Source organism: Rhizophagus irregularis, chromosome 30, assembly GCF_026210795.1.
Source record: "Rhizophagus irregularis chromosome 30, complete sequence".
Classification (NCBI taxonomy): domain Eukaryota; kingdom Fungi; phylum Glomeromycota; class Glomeromycetes; order Glomerales; family Glomeraceae; genus Rhizophagus; species Rhizophagus irregularis.
In genome coordinates this window covers 3,170,761-3,190,495 of record NC_089458.1, presented here as the reverse complement: position 1 = coordinate 3,190,495, position 19,735 = coordinate 3,170,761, and the positions used below count along the sequence as shown (strand labels likewise).

The window sequence follows — 19,735 nt, the reverse complement described above, 5'->3', positions numbered from 1 at the left end:
CTTTCAAACTATTGTCCGACGTGCCAGCAGCAGTTGTTAGCATAGACTAAAGTAATGGAACAGCAAAAGATGTTTAAATCATCCAAAAAAAGAAAATACTCTGAAGGTCAAAGTAACATGAATGATTATCATGATTCAACAGAGCTTAACAAACAAAGATGTATACGAATTAATCGTGCATTAGTTAAATTTTTATTGCGTGCAGAATTGCGTTTAGAATAGTTGAACATCTCTTTTTCATTAATTTTATAAAAGAGCTTAATGTCGGGTAGTGTTTGGAATCGAATATATTCGAATACACTCGAGTATTCATTTAAATTTATAAAGTGTATTCGAATAATATTCGAATAAGTTAAATTTCCTTTTATAGTAATGATTTACATAATTTTTAGCCTGAATTATGATTTTAACTCAGTTAAATTTAAGGATTTAATGCCCAATTAGAATTTTAACTATACTATATCTGGCTAAATGAATACTCGAATAACCACTATGCTTATTCGAATACTCGAATATACTCAAGTTATTCGAATAACTGTTACATGATTCCAAACACTAATGTCGGGTACAATACACCAACAAGGGAAGTATTAGTAAATCAACTACTTGACACTAGTCGAAATAAGGCAAATCGGCTAAAAATCGGATATCCGATTTTAGGTCAAATTACGGCTGAAATATGTCCGATTTTTACAAAAAAAATATATTCCGATTGTTATCCGATTGACTGCCAATCAGATGTACTTCGGAACTTAAATCGGACATAAATCAGAACTAAATCATACTAAATTTCGTCGACAGTCAATCAGATGTACTTCGGAACTTAAATCGGACATAAATCAGAACTAAATCATACTAAATTCGACAGTCAATCAGATGTACTTTGAAACTTAAATCGGACATAAATCAGAACTAAATCATACTAAATTCGGAAAATTATTATATATAGAAAATTCGATTTAAATTTATTATCGTTATATATTAATTATCAGAAATATTTACGAATAATACATGAAAAAAAAATTTAAAATAAATGTAATCGATAGTCCCGCTTCATTCAGCTAAATCATCACCGGCTCCACTTTTTTGACTATCGATTAACACCTCTTCCGTTTCTTCACCATAGTCTTCATCTTCGTCGAAACCACTTCTACTATCGATTTCCGTATCATATATAAAATCCTCTTGCTCGACATATGACCATTGTGGAGCATCTTCAGGGTGCATTTGGTCGAAGTGTTGAACTTCATCATCATACTGGCGAGGTCGTTGTAATTTTGCCGTTTGAATATCTGCCGAATGTGAGTCGATGACGTTTCGAAGTAAATTTTTTAGCTAAAAAAGATAATATAATAAAATAAATACAAAATAAAGAAAGGAACAAGAGTGATATATCGAAGTATAAATATCGAAGTATAAATATCGAAGTATAAATATCGAAGTATAAATATCGAAGTATAATAAATATCGAAGTATAATAAATATCGAAGTATAATAAATATCGAAGTATAAACCTCTTGTGATCGCCAAGAATAATCATAGACGCATACGATCGTCTTATCTGGATTCTCTTCATCTGACTCACTGATTTCCGGCGAGTGGTAAGATCGATTTGCCAACATTTTTAATAATTGGCATTTTTCATAACCAATTATTCTTTCGTCACTTTTCCTATAAAGATCCTTTGCAGCCTTAATTCGACGCAATTTTTTCTTAAATGATAAATATATAAGAAAATTAGCATAAATCATTAACATGATGATAAAGGAAAAAATTCAACAATTTTACATTTTGTACGCGACTGTTGTTGTGAACTCTGCGACTGTCCTCGTCGCTTTTTCCACTTTTTTTCAGTTGTGTTTGTGATCTTCGCGACTTATGGAGGGCGCTTAACCAGTTCGTCAATTGTGCTACTGAAGGTTTATAATTCGGAAACATCGCCCTTCGAAGTTCGGGAATTAATCTACTGTGAATTTCAACATTTTTTGGACTATTAAACGTTTCGTTATCATCCAAATTGTCATTAGGTTTAATAGTTTTGAGGATCATTTTCATTTCAATCTTTAAATCGGAACAATTAGTATAAAAGTATAAAGACTGTACAATTCTGCCTAAAATTACAAAATTACAAACCCTCGCCTCCTTTTCACGTTGTTCTTCTTGTTCTTCTTTTGGTTGATTTTCGGCGTAGTGTACCTAAGGTTGCTTGTCTAAACCTCTTCAAAATCCTACGATTAGTTTTATCAAAATTTTACTATAGATTTATTATAGTTTCGGCAGAGTTTCGGCAGTTTCGGCATTTATAATAAGTTTCGGCAGTTTCGCCTTTCTCCAAAGTTTCGCCAGTTTTTTAATATAACTTTAATATAGTTTCGGCAGAATTTCACTTTTCGGCAAAACGCCATCTTGCCTAAACCCCTAGGTTTCGGCAAGCAACCTTAAGTGTACCGTCTTCTTTACTTTTTTTGACCCATCCGATTTGAACCGTTTTGCTAACCGTTCTTCTGAAACATCAATAAAATCAAGGCTTTCAGATGATGATCGTATCTGGTATTATTCGAGTTTCGTTTTTAATTCGTTAACCTCTTCTTTCAAGTCATCATTTTCAGAACCGAATTCTGCGTTAACACCAGCAAGAAATTCGTTATCTTCTCGTAAGCGAGCTATTTCAGTGGCAACGACAGCTGTATGTTTGGTTAATTCATTATTTCGTCGTTCTAACTGTAAACACTTCGCACGCAAATCGGATACTTCTTGAGATAACCTCCGATTCTCTGTATAAAAATGTAAAATCAACAAAAAAAAAATACTAAATCTAACTGACGATATATACACGATACAGACCTGTTGATGCATCATCATCATCGCGGGTAGGTTCATTAGTTTGATATCTGACCGGAAGCCGAAGATTTTTATATCTCTCTTTTACACTTTGGACTCGTTCATGACTTGGCGCAGCAGATGGTGGTTGAGATTTGACGAATCCGGAAGCCGAAGATTTTTATATCTCTCTTTTACACTTTTGACTGTTCATGACTTACACGAGTGATGGTTGTCGAAAGATTGACGAATTTTTATTGATGTTAGTAGTTTGAGCTTGCTCATGAATTGGAGTGGCAGTCCCTTCAACAGCTTGTTGGATATTGGACGAACTTTTATTGATGTTAGTAGTTTGAGCTCGCTCAGTGAATTGGGGTGGCAGTTCCTTCAACAGCTTGTTGGATATTGGACGAACTTTTATTGATGTTAGTAATCGTTTTATTTCGATTATCACTAGCCAAACCTTTTTCAGTATTTTTATTTTTTCTATTTTGGATCATTATTTTTTTTGGTTGCGAATTTTGGCTCATTATTTTTTTATTTTTTTTTTGGTTGCGAAGAGTATTAGACGTTAAAACTCTAAAAAGAAAAGGTGAGAAAAAATGAAGTTTTATTTAAAAAATTAAACTTTAAGAAACTTTCGCCATCATACTGATCGAATAGTCTATTTTATTATTAATATTATTAATCGAACGATTTGAACGCAAATCGACATCATGTAATATTTATAATTTAAGTGATAGTTGATGATTTTAATAAATTTAATATAATTTAAGTATTATATCGACAATTAAACTCTAAAAAGATTAAACTCTAAAAAGAAAAAGGTTGGTGAGAAAAAATGAAGTTGTTTAAAAAATTAAACTTTAAGAAACTTTCGCCATCATACTGATCGATCGAATAGTCTATTTTATTATCAATATTATTAATCGAATGATTTATATTTATAATTTAAGTGTAGATTGATGATTTTAATAAATTTAGTATTACATCGACGCAGTTGATGATTTTAATAAAATTTATTCTAATTTAAGTATTTTAAACGAATTATATTGATATTATTGATATATTATTAACAATTAACTTTATTTCGAAAAACGTTCACAAAAATGACGAGAAAAAAGATCATTATCAAGTATACTCAATGAAGAATCAGATTCTAGACCTCATGCCATACCTTCATCACGTATACAAAGAACCAGATCAGTGTCAAATATAATTGACGAAGAATCTTCAAATCAATCTTATCCTACATCATCACGTATTGGAAGGTTAGTTGCATGTAATTGTTCTGAATGTAATGGACGATTAGTAGATCCTCGTACGAAAACTATCCATGAAATTAACCAAGATTCAGAGGATGATGATTCAGAAAGAACAGAAGTACATCTACCTGATGAAGCTGAATTGCCTAGTGACGAACCATACGAAAGTGCCTCAATATCAGATGAACCACGAATGAGACCGGAAGCTCGATGAACCATACAAAAGTGCCTCAATATCAGATTTGAACCACGAATAGAGAATCAGAAGCTGAATTGCCTAGTAGACAACGATCAAGAAAATATGTTCGACCGGTTATAATTGCTGAATTAGGAGATACAGTAGATGATAAATCTTCTGAATCTTCTGAATATACTACGGAGGAAGATGCAAATATCGATGATAGAAATGAATCATCCGATAATGAACCATCCAATGATGACGAATACCACGAAATTTTTGAAGATTATTCATGTCCACCTTTCGAACCATTTCAAGATTCTGATACTGAACAATCAATAAATAATCGGTTCTTATGGATATTATTATGGATCATGAGCTTCCGAACCAGGTTTAACTTACCAGAAACAGCTACAGAATCATTGATAAAATTCTTGAAGCTTGTTCTAACAGAAATCGGTAGTCCTGATTTTGACACATTTCCTGACACTTTATATCTAGCAAGAAAAGCCCCTTAATCTTGAAGACCGGTTTCATAGTTTTGTGGCGTGTTCCAAATGCCACAAATTATACAACAAACAGGAAATAAAAAGTTTTCTCCAAAATGAGCAACCTGCCATCATGGAGTGTTGCCATGTCGAATTTCCTAATTCGACAACTCGAAGATTAAGGTTGTGCCAAACACCTTTGGCACAGAAAACAACATTGTTAAATAACCAAATTTCAATCAAACCTGAATTATTATTTCCGTTTGTGAGTATTAAGCAGCAATTGGAAGCAATGTATCGTCAACCTAACTTTGAAAATTCTCTAAGGCATTGGATAAATCGTCCAACTTTCGATAATATCCTAACTGATATATACGATGGTGAAGTTTGGAAAACTTTTAAAGAAACGACAGATGAAAGTTCGAATAATTTTTTCCGATCTGATGTTGCTGATTCGCACCTCGGATTGATTTTGAATTTGGATTGGTTTCAACCCTTCGACGGCACAATCCACAGCACCGGAGTAATATACGCTGCAATCGGTAACCTTCCGAGGGATGTCAGATTCAAGCGCAATAATATCTTGATTCTTGGCTTATTACCCGGCCCAGATGAAGTAAGTTTACATAAGATTAACCACTATCTGGCGCCAATCATTGATGAGTTGAAGTCACTTTGGGAAGGAGTGACATTAAATAAAACGTATGAATGTCAAGAAGGGAAAAGAATTCGCGCAGCTCTGATTCTTGTTTCATGTGACATACCGGCTGCAAGAAAAATTTGCGGACATATTTCCGCTTTGGTGTCGTGTCATAGATGCGAAAAGAAGGCGAATTATGAAAATCGGCAGCATAATTTCGCTGGGATAAATGAAATGGACGAATGGTTTACTTGCCGCGATTCGGCTCAACATCGTCAAGATGCTATAGGATGGAGACGCTGTAATTCGGACGCAGCAAGAAAGCGATTTGTAAAGCAAACTGGAGTTAGATGGTCCGAATTATTGCGTCTACCATATTTCGATCCAATTCGGTTCATTACAATCGACCCGATACACTGCTTGTTTCTGGGCATCGCAAAATGGATTGTAAGAAGACTTTGGATCGAAAATGGCGTATTAACAACACATATTTTGAAAACAGTTCAGAAAAAAATGGATGAATTTAAAGTTCCAGCTGACTTGGGTCGAATCCCGGGAAAAGTCAATTGTGGAGATGGGTTTTCAAATTTTACTGCGGATCAATGGCAAATATTTTTTACAATATATGCAACGGTCTCTCTGAACATCTTTCTGAGAATGACCGGAAGATTCTCGTGAATTTTGTGAGAATTTGTTCAATTTCAGTAAGTCGAATTGTAGAAGTCGATTTCGTGAGAGGCGCATCAGAGGCTAATTAACCTAGTGAAGTTGATAGAAGAAAATTACGGTCGTGATAAAATCACACCGAATTTACATTTATCACTTCACTTATGTGAATGCTCACTCGACTATGGACCTTTATATACATTCTGGTGTTTTTCCTTTGAGCGCATGAATGGCATGCTAGGTATAATATTTTAAATATTCTTGTTACTTTCTAAAATAATGCATTTTTATCAACTTTTGTTTAAAATAAATTTAGGCTCTTTTCCGAATAGCAGAAGGAAAATTGAACCGGAAATTATGCGCCGCCTGATGTTTGATAATCAAATCAGTAATATCATTAATTTCGGCGTGGAATCAAAGGGCCTAGATTTGATTAGTAATAGACCATCTGTTGGCTCTCTATCAGAAGCCGACCAATTTTCTGCTGATGAAATGAGGCGATTTTGGTTGACTTCAAGAAACATTCATGAATCGACCACCACAGGAAAAGAAGCATTTCCGGGCGAAATGCTCAGACCAGTATTTAACGATATTGTAATGTCAAGTGATATGCTTGACTTAATAGTTGAATACTACATGGCGAGCTACGAAATGATGGAATTTCGGAAACCATTTGGAGAGGGTGCAGAAGATTCGATAATAGTTCAAGTTAAAATGAATCAATTTGGAAGGTGCCGAATTGGTTCTGAAATATTCGGCTCTTCGATATCATCACGTCATGTAAAAAGCTCATTTATCTTGGCAAAATTTATGACAGAAAGTGGTGATATCGATTGCTATCCTGGACAAGTCCAATACTTTTTTACACATGCCGTTAATTTGCCGGATGGGTTATCCGAACATAATCTAGCATTTATTCGCTGGTATAAACCTGCAGAATCATCAAATATTCGGTATCATTTCAGAGTTAGAGATGACGAAATATGCAATGTTGAATTATGGGGTACCGAGTTTTACCCAGAATCCCGCGACTGTATTATTCCAGTTCATCATATTCTTGGCCGATTTATACCAACGAAATACCGAATTTCAGGCAGGAGAAGTTCAAACGTCTATTTAGCGGTAAATCCAGTCAATAGAAAATTTCATATTCGCTGAAATTAGTATCTTTTTCGAACTTTATTTTGATGAAATGACATATAATTTCAAATAATACAAATATCGGAATTTATTAAATTTCAAAATAATACAAATTTCAAATAATACAAATATCAGAATTTATTAAATTTCAAAATATACAAATTTCAAATAATACAAATATCGAAATTTATTAAATTTCAAAATAATACAAATTTCAAATAATACAAATATCGAAATTTATTAAATGTTAAAACAATACAATACAAATATCGGAATTATTAAATGTCAAATTTACATATAATATAATTATCGGAATGTCGAAATATTATAATGCGCAAACATCGGAATTTGAAACAAATATCGGAATTTGCACCGCAAATCGGCTATGCCGAATGTCATCTGATATGCAGCCGATTATCGATCATATCCGAAATCGGAATTTTGCACCGCAAATCAGCTATGCCGAATGTCAGCCGATTATCGATCATATCCGAAATTTATCCGAAATTTGGCCGAAATTTGGCCGATTTGCCTTACTTCCGATTTGCCTTATTTCGACTAGTGTGAACGTGAATTAGCTCAAATGAACTTCAAAGTTAATTCTGAGCTTGAAAAGGAAACGAATTTAACGTTAAGTTTGTTAAATTAAATAAGCTATCATACGTGATTTTTTATTTAATCTTATTTACTATATAATATTAATTTATAATTTAGCCTTTGATGGTTGGACGTTTGGTACACATCGTTCAATTTGGAACTTCATTGTAATGACTCTGTCACGTAAAGAATATCTTTATCAACTTTCTGATTTGTCTAAAAATTCGCACACTGCAGAATATTTAGTTATGGTAATTGAAAAGGTTATAGAAGATATTGGAGAAGATCGAATATGTGCTGTAGTTTCCGATAATGCGGCCAATGTTCGTAATGCACGAAAAATTATACATGAGAATCATCCAATGATTGAGAATGTGCGATGTGTTGCACATTCTATCAATTTAATTGCATGCGACATCGTCAAGAAGAAGTTTGGGGAACATTTATTAAAACGTGTTAATATTTTGACAACCTTTTTTAGAAGTTCTCATCAGGCTAATGCAAAACTTGCTCAAATAATTAAAGAAAAAGGAATTAGTGGAGGAGGATTAAAATTATATTGCAAGACACGCTGGACTACTGCTAGTGAATCCGTAAATTCAGTAATAAATTTGGAATCAGCACTAGAAGAAATGGCCAGCGATCACGATAAAGTGCTAACAAATGACAAAATAAAACCGATTATTCAATCAAGAAATTTTTTTTCAAATTTACGAGTTCTTGGATTTGTTCTGGATCCTCTAAGAAAAGCGGTACTTTCATTAGAATCAAGAAGAGCTACACTTACAGATTGTTTCCTAAGCTTGGCAAGACTTGTAGCTACATTAAAAAAGTTACCCAAATCATTAAATCCTGCATTCTGAAGTCATTGTATCAAAGTAATAAATGAAAGATTTGATGAGTTTGATAATGATAAGTATATTACTTGTTTTTTATGGATCCCAGATTTAGAAATGCGCCACTTAAAAAATGCGCCTTTATGAGAATTATTAAATATGCAGCTTCAATCGGAAAAAATTTAGGTTTCGATCGTTACGAAGCTGAAACTTTATGTGATCAAATACAGAAATATATTAATGAGCAAAAACCATTTGACCTAGATATCGGTTTTGCTAAAGATAATCCCGTGAATTGGTAGAAATATATTAATACCGAACCAGAACCAGATGTCCTGCCAAGAATTGCAAGTTATCTATTTGCAATATGTCCTAACTCAGCAACTTGCGAACGTGGATTTTCGACTTTAGGATGGCTATTTCATAAACGTCGCTTAAATCTTAATGTGGATAAACTAGAATCCATGTGCAAATTAATTTTGTATTGGAAATCCAATTCAAAAACTGAACTTGGATTTTATGGAATTGATCAAAAAAAGAATACTCATCTTAGTGATGATGATATCAATATACGTATTGCAGAAGCTTTTGCAGAAGATGACGATGAGGAATATAATGAGAAGCAAGCTTCTACTTAAAGATAAACTACAAGCGGTGAAACAATACCCGAAGACAATTGCCGTGTAGTAATCAAAAGTTTATGGATTGATCAATTTATTACTTTATTGCATGATTCAATTACTAGTGAAATCGGCGATATTCTAAGAGATATATCAGATGATTCAGATGAAAATAATGCGGAAGATAATGAAGTTGATGATAGTGGTAATAACAAGAGAGCTGGGGAAGGTGACTATGATTATGATATAGATGATGTATTAGGTATGAATGACGGTGATAATAATGACGATAATTATGATGATAATGAGGAATAATAATAATGAGAAATAATTACAATAGTTAATCCAATGAGAATTAATTCTAATATCATGTGATTTAAATAATGATACTATTTAGGAAATAAATTATGTAATTATGCACGGCAAAATATTCGCGATCAAAGTCCAGTTAACATATAATTATGCAGGCAATTGTAATTTTATATTATATTTTAAAACATTGCAATTTAATTAAGAAATAAGGATAAGCATATTATATTTTAAAAATAGTGCAATTTAATTAAGGAATAAGGATAAGCATATTTTATTAGAATCAATAAGTTTTAAGGACTTCGTTAATTAAATTTATTACATTAGATTAATAAATTTTAAGAACTGCATTACAAAAAAAAATTTAGAACTGCGTTAATTAAATTTATTACATTAGAATCAAAACTGTGTTTATTTTGTTATAAATACTTTAATTATGTAGAATGTTATTATGTTCATCAGTTCATGTTTTAAACATTATAACGAATTTTAAAATTAGTATAAATATTATGAAATTTGAAGTATATAGGATTTTTTTTTCGCAATTCAAAACCAAATTGTATTTTAATTTTCAAATTGTATTTAATTTTCAAGTTACGAAAAAATCATAAAAATAAAAAATGGCAGCATTAGTACTTTTTGTTCCACCGCCACCACCAGTATTCCAATAGACGATTAACTCTGCTAGGCAATTAATCGCCGAGCGAAAAAATATACATCAGCAATTCGAAAGAATTTCAAACCGTTACCATGTAAATGCATAGACAATAATAGCAAATAGGGTGTTCGCTGCAACTGGATTTGCAGCGACACCCAGGCAATGCTTTACAAAATGGAATGCCCTCAAACGAGGTTATGAAAACCTCAGTAGGATAATAAATAATAATGATGATGATATTCCTATTGTAAGCCCAAATAGTTTCGATAGAGCGTATTTCGCTGATATGAACGATGAATTTTGGCTACAAACTGGTAATTATTATTAATTATTATTTTAAATTAATTTTATTTAGGCAATTCATTCAATTCATTAATATTTTTATTGGATTTTAGATCTGTTTAGACGAGAGTATCGACGGCGGCATGCCGTGCATGATCGACATCAATATGAATATAAATTGCGAAGAGAAAGAAGGAGGTTGCTATCTAGGTCTCGATTAAGAAGTAGAGATAAAAGTAGAGATAGATGACGAGACAGAAGTAGAGATAGAAGACGGGATAGAAGTAGAGATAGAAGAAGAGGTAGAAGCAGGTCCCCACATAGAAGATAAAAATATTAAATTTTAAATATTTTTAATCGTATATTTTATTAGTTTAATATTAAATATTATAAAATAAATATTTACATATAAAAAATTATATTGTCTTTATTCTTATAAATTGTTTAAATGCTGAAACTCTAATTAAATCATATAGAAAGTATTGCCGAAATGCTAAAATAGTTTTGGCAAATTATGGCAGGTTTGTGATTTTGATAAGTTTCGCAGTTTCGGCATTTCTTGATAATTTTGCGAAACTAGTTTCGGCAGTTTCACGTACACCATTTTGCCGAAACCCTCTAGTTTCGACAAGCAACCTTAATTACATCTTACAAGTCCATCATAGCCTTTCTCAATGCTAGTCATCGGGAAAAGTGGATCAGGTAAGACTAATATCTTGGCAAATCTTTTTTTCAGTAATAAAGCTGAATGCATATATAAAGGTAAAAAAGGGCTGAGAGGCACTTCGTATGGCTCCTATTGCATGTGATGATTTGATAGTTTGTAGTTATCATCCTGATGAGTTAAAGTGGGCATTTGTAAGATATATGTATGGCATAATTTCAAAAGATCCAAAAGCGCCTTACTATAAAAATATACGATTTAGCTATATATTGCCAGAAAAAATTCCTAGTATTAAATCATTTTCGCCTGAGAGAAGCACAGCAATTATTTTTGAAGATCTATGTCTCGCTCCAGATCATATACAGAATCGAATTAGCCAATTTTTTACACATGGACATCATAGAAACATTTCAAGCATATATGTAATACAACGTTACCATCATACACCAATAATTATCCGTGAAAATATTTCACATCTAGTAGTCTTTAATGGTGGTAGTTCACATCAAGATATTTCCAAGGTCATTGGACGATATACTGAAGATGTGAAAATTACCTCTATGGTTGTTAATAGTTACCTTTGAAAAGGTGAATTTATTGTTTTTGATCTAGATAAATCAGATGATAATCCACTGGTAATTCGGTTGAGATTTGATATTCCATTAGACCTTCAAAAAGAGGTAGAAGCGAAAAAAAGGATCATAAAGATTCATTACTCCTGAAATTAAAGTTTTGATTTTTTTGATGAAGAATCACCTATTTGCAATGAGAAAGTTGACAATAAATGATGCTTGTGCAATTGCTGGAAAACGTGGTGGGTTTTGTCTTTCTACTGAATATATTAATGCTAACATTCCAATGCGCAAATGGTCATGAATGGACTACATTTCTTAACAATATCAAGAATGGTAAGACATGGTGTTCGTATTGTGCAAATAAGGCCAGTCATACAATTGAAGATGCTAAGCAAGTTGCTTTTAGTAAGAATGGAGAATGCCTTTCCAAACATGTGATAATAGTCTTTCACCTTTATCATGGCGTTGTTCTGAAGGGCATGAGTGAAATGCATCTTTTAACAATGTGAAAAATAATAAGACTTGGTGTCCATATTGCGCAGCTAATAGGCCTTGTACACTTGAAGATGCCAAACAATTGGCTTATAATAGAAAGGAAGCTTGTCTTTCTGAATATTATATTAATAATCATTCAGCTTTATTATGGATGTGTGATAAAAAACATAGATGGTTTGCTACTTTTGATAATGTTAAACATTTAAACTCATGGTGCCCATTCTGCCCGAAATATAAAAGAGAAAAGCTATGTCATGAGATTTTAACAAAATATCTTGGCCCTCCTTCACTAATCCGCAAACCTAATTTTCTCAAAACACCAGAATGTTCCACAGGATTAGAACTTGATATTTATTACCCAGAATATGGCTTTGCAATCAAAGTACAAGGCGTACAACACGAAAAATATATCAAATTCTTCCATAATGGCGATCCCAATAATTTTATCAAACAGCAAGTACGGGATCAACTCAAGAAAGAATTATGCGAAGAGAATCAGATTACCTTGAGGTATGTTTGGTATTACGAAGACCCACATATAGTTATTCCTGAACATCTTCGAGAATTGGGTCTCATTGAATAAACTTAAAGCTTTAAATACTTTTGCGATTTTGTTATTCGAGTATTTGTTATTTTTTTATATAAATATCAAAAATTTCAACCTGATTCATATCACATGACCCACGTCACGAAAACTGTATTCTTTATTATTCTAATTATTCTAATACAATACAAATAAAACAGCAATAAAACACTAACAACAATCTTAATATTCAGGATGAATTAATTAATTTTTGCGTCACTTTTTCTTTTTTGATTTCTCTGGTGTTTTTATGGTTTTCATTTCGTTTGGTGGACCTCTAGAGGAAACAATCGTGCTATCATCCAATTTTAGTGACAGTTCTTTCACAAGTCCCTGGACGAAAATGCCCCTTAGTAAGTGACAGTGATCCACTAGGAGAGTTAAAACAATGCAAAAAATAAGGCTTACTCTTATATTCCATGCCCAAGAAAGTGCAAGACGTAGCTTGTCATAAGATGAATATAATAGAGGAAGTTTAAACGACTTCAGGAGATGAAGTCGGTATATATCACGCTTTTCCATCATGTATATTCGAATCTCTGTCATGTATAGCTAATCAAAACAAAATTCAGTATTCCCCATGAAGACCAATTGTATATTGACAAAGGAACTTAAGACTTATCTCACCTGAATTCCGATAGTATAAAGATTTGATGAATCTCTACTTGCACCTCTAAATTTCTCTAATATATCATCCAATGTATCCTTAAGCATTCTTGGTAGCTGATATTCGTCAGACGCCCACTTTGTAAGGTCATATTTATGTGGGCCACCACATGCTAGTCCACAAACCACTTCTTGTTGATCGATTTTGCATAATAGATCCGCTAGATGACCCCGTTCAAGACATTCTTCTAATATCTTTTGTTTTCATTTCGTCTTCGGCAACTGGCGACTACCGTAATTTCTCCCCTAAAAGTTAGATATTTGAGTCTAGGGAACGGGAGTAATGAGAAAAATTGAAACTTACCAAGGGACACGACAAAAACTGTCCAATTTTAGGGCACCCTGAAAAATAGGAATGACATATTCTCCAAACCACTCTCTTTCCCCACAATCATTTTGTTGAATTGGGTTATATTCAGATTCAAAAGCATCTAGACTAAAAAAGATGGTAAATCATGCATTCAATGGAAGCTAGACTTGGCAAAAGAACTTACAATGTCCCAATAGCACGTTCAACCCAATACAGGATCTTCTTCCAGTCTTCTTCATTGTATGAAAAACCTTCATTATATTCTGGTGCTTTTAAATCCCTTATTTTTACCCATTTATCACGGGATTCGTGAAGCTTCTATCAAAAACATAAATGTGTCAATATTTGTGGTCAATACTGCTCGAATTTTCCAAATGCACTTTACTTAGTCACCTTGCTCCTTAATTTCTCACCAAGAGGCCCGAATAGATGATCACAAATTGATCCAATTTCTTCGTAATATGTGGCATTAACTGCAGGTGGTCGGTCTGCTATAAGCTCCGCCCAAAACTCGGGTTCGAACTCTTTTTCTATCCGTGAACAGGGAGTGAGATCTAAAATAAAGCTGTGCACAAGACTTCACAAAAATAATAAGATTTAAAACTATTCAATAAACGTAATCTGTAGTGGATCTATTATCAAAAACAAAGCTTACTCGTATTTTGACGTTGTTGATTTTGCACGATATTTTTCCATTACCGACATTATATGGGATGAAGGCAAGTCATCACCAATCTCAGAAAATAACCGCTTGTGAGTATTCTTTAACGGTACTAGCTATAGAGGAGAGAGATATTAGTAATTGATCTCAAAATTGAATATCACTTAACTGTTTGACGTAAATAATAGGGCTACCACACGTAGTCCGAACTTGATAACTAAAAAAATCATACCTCGTCCTGATTAACGGTTGCATCGTTAGAATCGTGTCCAGATATAAAAAGCGGATTCTCAGCATCTATGATTGTTTCTAAGGCTATTATTCCGAGTCACAGAGAAAAAGTTAAATATGTAATGCATAGACGAGTTTGAATAAATTACCATCTTTCGTATCATTTCTACCTAATAGGCTAGAATTGGGGAATTCTCCACTATCAACATGGACTCCATCATCCTCAGATCCATCATTGGGTAATTTTTCTTTTTCATCAAGGAATTTCTCCGAGATCTTGGTAGTAGTTGATCTAGCGTATTGTTGAACTTGTTCTGTTGTAACTGTGGCTATAGTTACGTGCTGAGCCGCCTTGTACGGGAAATCACGTCAAGAGTGAATTATTTAGTCTAGCATGTTAGATTGTAGAGATAATGAATACCTGCAACATTCGAACTTCAGCTCTCGATTTCTCTTCTGCCATTCTCGCTACGTCTTGAACTTCCCAGAATTGGATTACCGACTTCGTCCTTTTATCATTCTATTTTTTAAAAATAGAGAAAAGAATTAGTGCCTGCCTTATCACGCATATAAAAAATTGGTAGTCATAGGTCAATCACGGACAAGCCACAGCCTTTCCCATTGCGAGCACGAAGGGTCACAAGGTAGTCCGTTGAATGTTAATCACCGACAGGCACGATGGACGTTCCCACTGCAAGCACGAAGGGTTACAGGGTAGTCGATGCACTCTGATTGTCGCCATTAAGTATTATGTCGCCATTAAGTATTACTCATCAACAGGCACGATGGACGTTCCCGCTGCAAGCACGAAGGGTTGCAGGGTAGTCGATGTACTCAACCACAAAGTGATCCAAAAAAAATACATCTACCTTAAAGGCACCTTTCCATTTGGCTATCTCTTGTCCCATTTCAGACATTTCTGCATAGTGTTTGCTTATTGTGTTTAACTCGTTATTGTAGCGATTATATTCCGTTTTTTTATCTTCCAGATCGCCGGCGGAGAGCCGAAAGTTCAAAAATTTTAGGAGCGTAGGATTTTTTGTATTCTCCCAAAAAGCTACACTTAAATAGCAAGGTTAATAACATGCCATAAGGCACTGCCAAAAGCATAATTTGCCTTACCTCGGTACTGCACAGCGTTAAGACACTCAAGAGAAAATTGTTGCATCTTTTAGAAGGGTCTTTCTTGTTTCAACTTATAAGTAACGCGCGTCACGATCAGAAAAATCAGTTCAGAAATCAGAATGATTAGAGTCATATGATTTTGGCTAATTACATCATTGTACAACCACTAGGTCAGGGTTGTACAATTCCTGAACGAATCTTTTTTTTCCCAACCCTACTCTAGGTGAGTGGTTCTTCTCAAGATATTTCCAAGATTATTAAGCAATATACTGATGATGTAAAAAATGCTTTGATGGTCATTAATAGCTACCTTTGAAAAAAAGAATTTATTGTATTGATCTCACTAGGCCAGAAGATGATCCTCTTGCAATTCGGCTAAGGTTAGATACTCCATTAACCTGCAGAAGGAGATAGAGGCGAGACAAAAGCATAAGGAAAAAAGTGCCTCAGCTAATGAATAGAACCTGACTTAATAGATGCCAGCTTTTTTTCGTAATTATAAAAAAATTGGAATGGGAGAGGAAGCGAAGCTTCGAGTCTTTGACTTCCCGGTTATTTATATCGATCCTCAAAAAGCTCGAGACTTAGATCGGGATCTTGAGGACCCCGGAAAATGCTTATATATGTAAGGTACCAAGGTGCTTAGCCAACATAGTAAAGTTTTATGATGTAAGAATTTTATAATGCTTAATTTTAAGAAAATTTTATACTATGTAAGATAATTAAATTGCATATTTTTGGTATTATTTTAAAATACTAAGAGTTTTTAGTTGCTTATTTTTCATATTTATATAACTTTTTAAAATATTATATATTGAATTTATAATTTTATTTTCACTAACGGTGAGTGTTAATTTTGTACTACATTTCACAATTTTATATAAAGGAATTGTCAAATTTTCACTGGTGGTGATTTTCACCGGTCATGTGATCATGTGATTACTTATGTTACACAACATAACATATATTTATTAAAGAAGTTTGCTATTTACCACCACTGGTGGGAGCATCCTTATCCTGGGCCACGGTCCAGATGCTTATCCTGGACCAGCAAATCTAATTGGATGAGATTGTTTTGTGTAACATTTGTCTTGGAAAAAAAAACAATTCGCATTTTTTTTAAAAAAAAAGTTACGAAATGCCTTTTTTTAAAGCATTTAATACTACCGTTTTAAAGTAATATGTTATTTAAAATTTGTATTTTAGTATGCATTTTATTAAACTTTATTAATAAATAAGTAAAATTGCATATATAACTTTATAAAAAAGGTCTTTACATTATTTTTTACTGTAATTTTATTATTAAAATTATTTTAACGTTAATATCAAAACAAAAGTACAAAGTAATAGTATTATATTAGCTTTAAAAGTTTTGTTATAAATGTGTAATTTACAACCTTTTTTGAACAACTTTGCTTAACCCAAAACTTAAAAAAAAAACACTTGATTTCCAGAATAATATCAATATATCATAAAACTCTTCAAAAAGAAAATAAAAAACATTTAGTATTATCATAAAACTACAATAAATACAATTAAAATTAAAATATACAAACTGAAATGAAATATGAAATACTAAGTACTAACATACCACAAAAAAGAATAGAGAAAGAGTGAAAGATAGGAAGAGTAAGAGATATGCCGGAGTTATGTAATAAAAGGGGTGATTAGCTAATCAAAAGTTGACTGGTCCAGAATAAGCATCTGGACCGGTGGATCAGGTTAAGGATGGCCCCACTGGTGGTCAGCACCGGCGTCACGTGATCATATATATCACGTGACTTCGCAATTTCTTAATGCGCAGAAATGAAATTTTTATTATAATCTATATGTAAAAACTTTGTAATAAATTTAAAAGAAATACATTTAATAAAAGACATTGATACAAGCTAAATCTTTGTTTATTTGAGTGCAAGTGTGCAACTTAACTATTACATTATTAACCACCATACCCAACAATGTAAAACTAAACTAAATATTCGTTTTCTTTGTTAGCGGATGATTTAGCTTTGTATTTTGGACATCCACGAATATTATGACCTTTTTCGGAGCAATAACTACACGTTTTCTGTACTGTTACATCGTCAGGTTTTCCTGATGTAATACAATTATTTTCTACCGTCGATTTATACCGCTTTGGAGGTCGTCCTTTTGGTTTGTGATACTCAGGATTTGATATATCAGGAAGAACGGATAAAGGTTGAGGATTATCTTGAATAGAAAGTCCTTGCGAATCCTGTAATGATTCGGTACCTGAAAAAAAAATAAAGTTCTTAGTATTTTCGAAGCTTAAACCCATGCTATACAATATATGGCATCTATGGTATTTGAGAAAGAAATAGTACTCTTTTCAATGCTTAAACTGGTGCTTCTACGATATTTCATGATAAACTGCGTTAAAATTCCTATTAATTCAGCTGTAATACCTTCTGTAACGGCAATTTGAATGCTCGTTTTAGCTATAGACATCGCGGCACCATATTGAATTTTTTTATTAACCTTTTCTCTGATCGTCATAGTGTATACATTATCTGTTCTTAATTGATTCATATAACTCAATGGTATTGTTGTATGATTTTTTTCACCATTTATAATCGTAATAAAACCTGTTGAGTTGGTAGGTAGATCTGAACTCAAATTAAACCAACGTGTATGAATATGCGAAATATGAAATATCGCGTTGTCTGACTGAATAAGCACCCTGAATTGATGACGGCATATCATTCCTTGATTAATAATAAACATACAGGTGCAAAGTAATGTCACGTCTTTGAGTATAACAACATAGTGTGATTTGGAAGTTTTTGATGCAATATACGATACTTCCCAAATCTCGATAATATCATTGTAGGATATACCATTAAGGAGGTCCCGTAAACGAATTTGAGGTATATCATGTGAATGTCCTAATATACCGTTATTATCATTGCTTTCTTCATCTTCAATCTGATTAATTGAAACTAAATTAACTTGATAAAGCAATGATTGGTTCATTTGAGCTCTTTGAATTGACAAGAGAATAGGTAATAAATTCGCTTGCAATACAGAATCGAGTTCTTTAAAAATGGTGTTATAAGTTGAAGAAAACCCAACCGACAGATTTGATCCATAAAAATCATTAATTCGGGTATAATGAGATTCCTTGTCTAATTCACGTTCAATGGCCATTACTAGCTCTTTTAACAAAGTGCCTCGGTCAACAAGTTTTTTTATAACGCCATTTATCGATTCTACACGCTGTGTGCTTTCTATGCCCGCAGTAAATATTTTTGAAATAAAATATTGAGCCCAAGATTCTCGACTAGGATAAATTCGTTTTTCAAGATATGGACGACACGGCTCGTACTTGGCCAACATTTCTTGATATTTCGTATTGAATTGTTCTTCACTGTAGCTATTCCTCATAGTGTAAAAATCTTCAACAAAATTCAACGCCATATCACCTCGAAGCTTAGATTTGGCTTTCTTTTTTACATTTTCAAAAAGATGGTAAATACATAATAAGTGGCGTGTTTGTGGATAAACTACCTGAACAGCCGCTATTATGGCCAGGTCACTGTCAGTAAATAAAACCCTAGGTGAAAGGTTGTTGGATGCTTGCAACGTACATTGGAGAATCCAATTAAAATCGGCCTGATTTTCATATTTAGTCAACGCTTGTGCTACAATTCTTGTTTTATAATTATTGTCTACAGCAACAAATAGACTGAGCACCATTTCATATCGATTTGTTTTCGAGGTTGTATCATATACAATAACGTCATGATATTTTGGCCATAGATCGTTACATTGATAGCTAGTCATCCAAAATAGCCCAGTCAGCTCATTGGCCGGTCTTTCTAATCGTGGTATGACAACATAATCCGGATCATCTTCCCGTTGCTTTAATAAAAACAAAAGCATCGTGGCAGCATCGGTTTTATCGT

At 33.2% G+C, this 19,735-nt stretch overlaps 3 protein-coding genes across 3 annotated transcripts; all 3 read right to left on the bottom strand.

Annotated features, from left to right (window-relative positions):
* Positions 1 to 1,053: 1,053 nt before the first annotated feature.
* OCT59_022102 (uncharacterized protein) lies at positions 1,054 to 2,049 on the bottom strand (the record flags this gene model as incomplete). Its single annotated transcript, XM_066146952.1, has 3 exons — positions 1,054 to 1,335; positions 1,515 to 1,712; positions 1,789 to 2,049. 3 exons carry the CDS (start codon positions 2,047 to 2,049, stop codon positions 1,054 to 1,056), a joined length of 741 nt encoding a protein of 246 aa, XP_066006044.1.
* A 504-nt stretch (positions 2,050 to 2,553) lies between these two features.
* OCT59_022101 (uncharacterized protein) lies at positions 2,554 to 3,320 on the bottom strand (the record flags this gene model as incomplete). The annotated part of the gene is made up of 4 exons (XM_066146951.1): positions 2,554 to 2,774; positions 2,845 to 2,891; positions 3,042 to 3,234; positions 3,284 to 3,320. 4 exons carry the CDS (start codon positions 3,318 to 3,320, stop codon positions 2,554 to 2,556), a joined length of 498 nt encoding a protein of 165 aa, XP_066006043.1.
* A 9,586-nt stretch (positions 3,321 to 12,906) lies between these two features.
* OCT59_022100 (uncharacterized protein) lies at positions 12,907 to 15,852 on the bottom strand (the record flags this gene model as incomplete). Its single annotated transcript, XM_066146950.1, has 13 exons — positions 12,907 to 13,149; positions 13,225 to 13,368; positions 13,444 to 13,643; positions 13,706 to 13,728; positions 13,787 to 13,918; positions 13,977 to 14,110; positions 14,186 to 14,369; positions 14,448 to 14,569; positions 14,686 to 14,750; positions 14,834 to 15,035; positions 15,106 to 15,204; positions 15,554 to 15,741; positions 15,807 to 15,852. The coding sequence occupies 13 exons, from the start codon at positions 15,850 to 15,852 to the stop codon at positions 13,033 to 13,035; spliced, it is 1,656 nt and encodes a 551-aa protein (XP_066006042.1). The 3' UTR covers positions 12,907 to 13,032.
* Between the last annotated feature and the right edge of the window lie 3,883 nt (positions 15,853 to 19,735).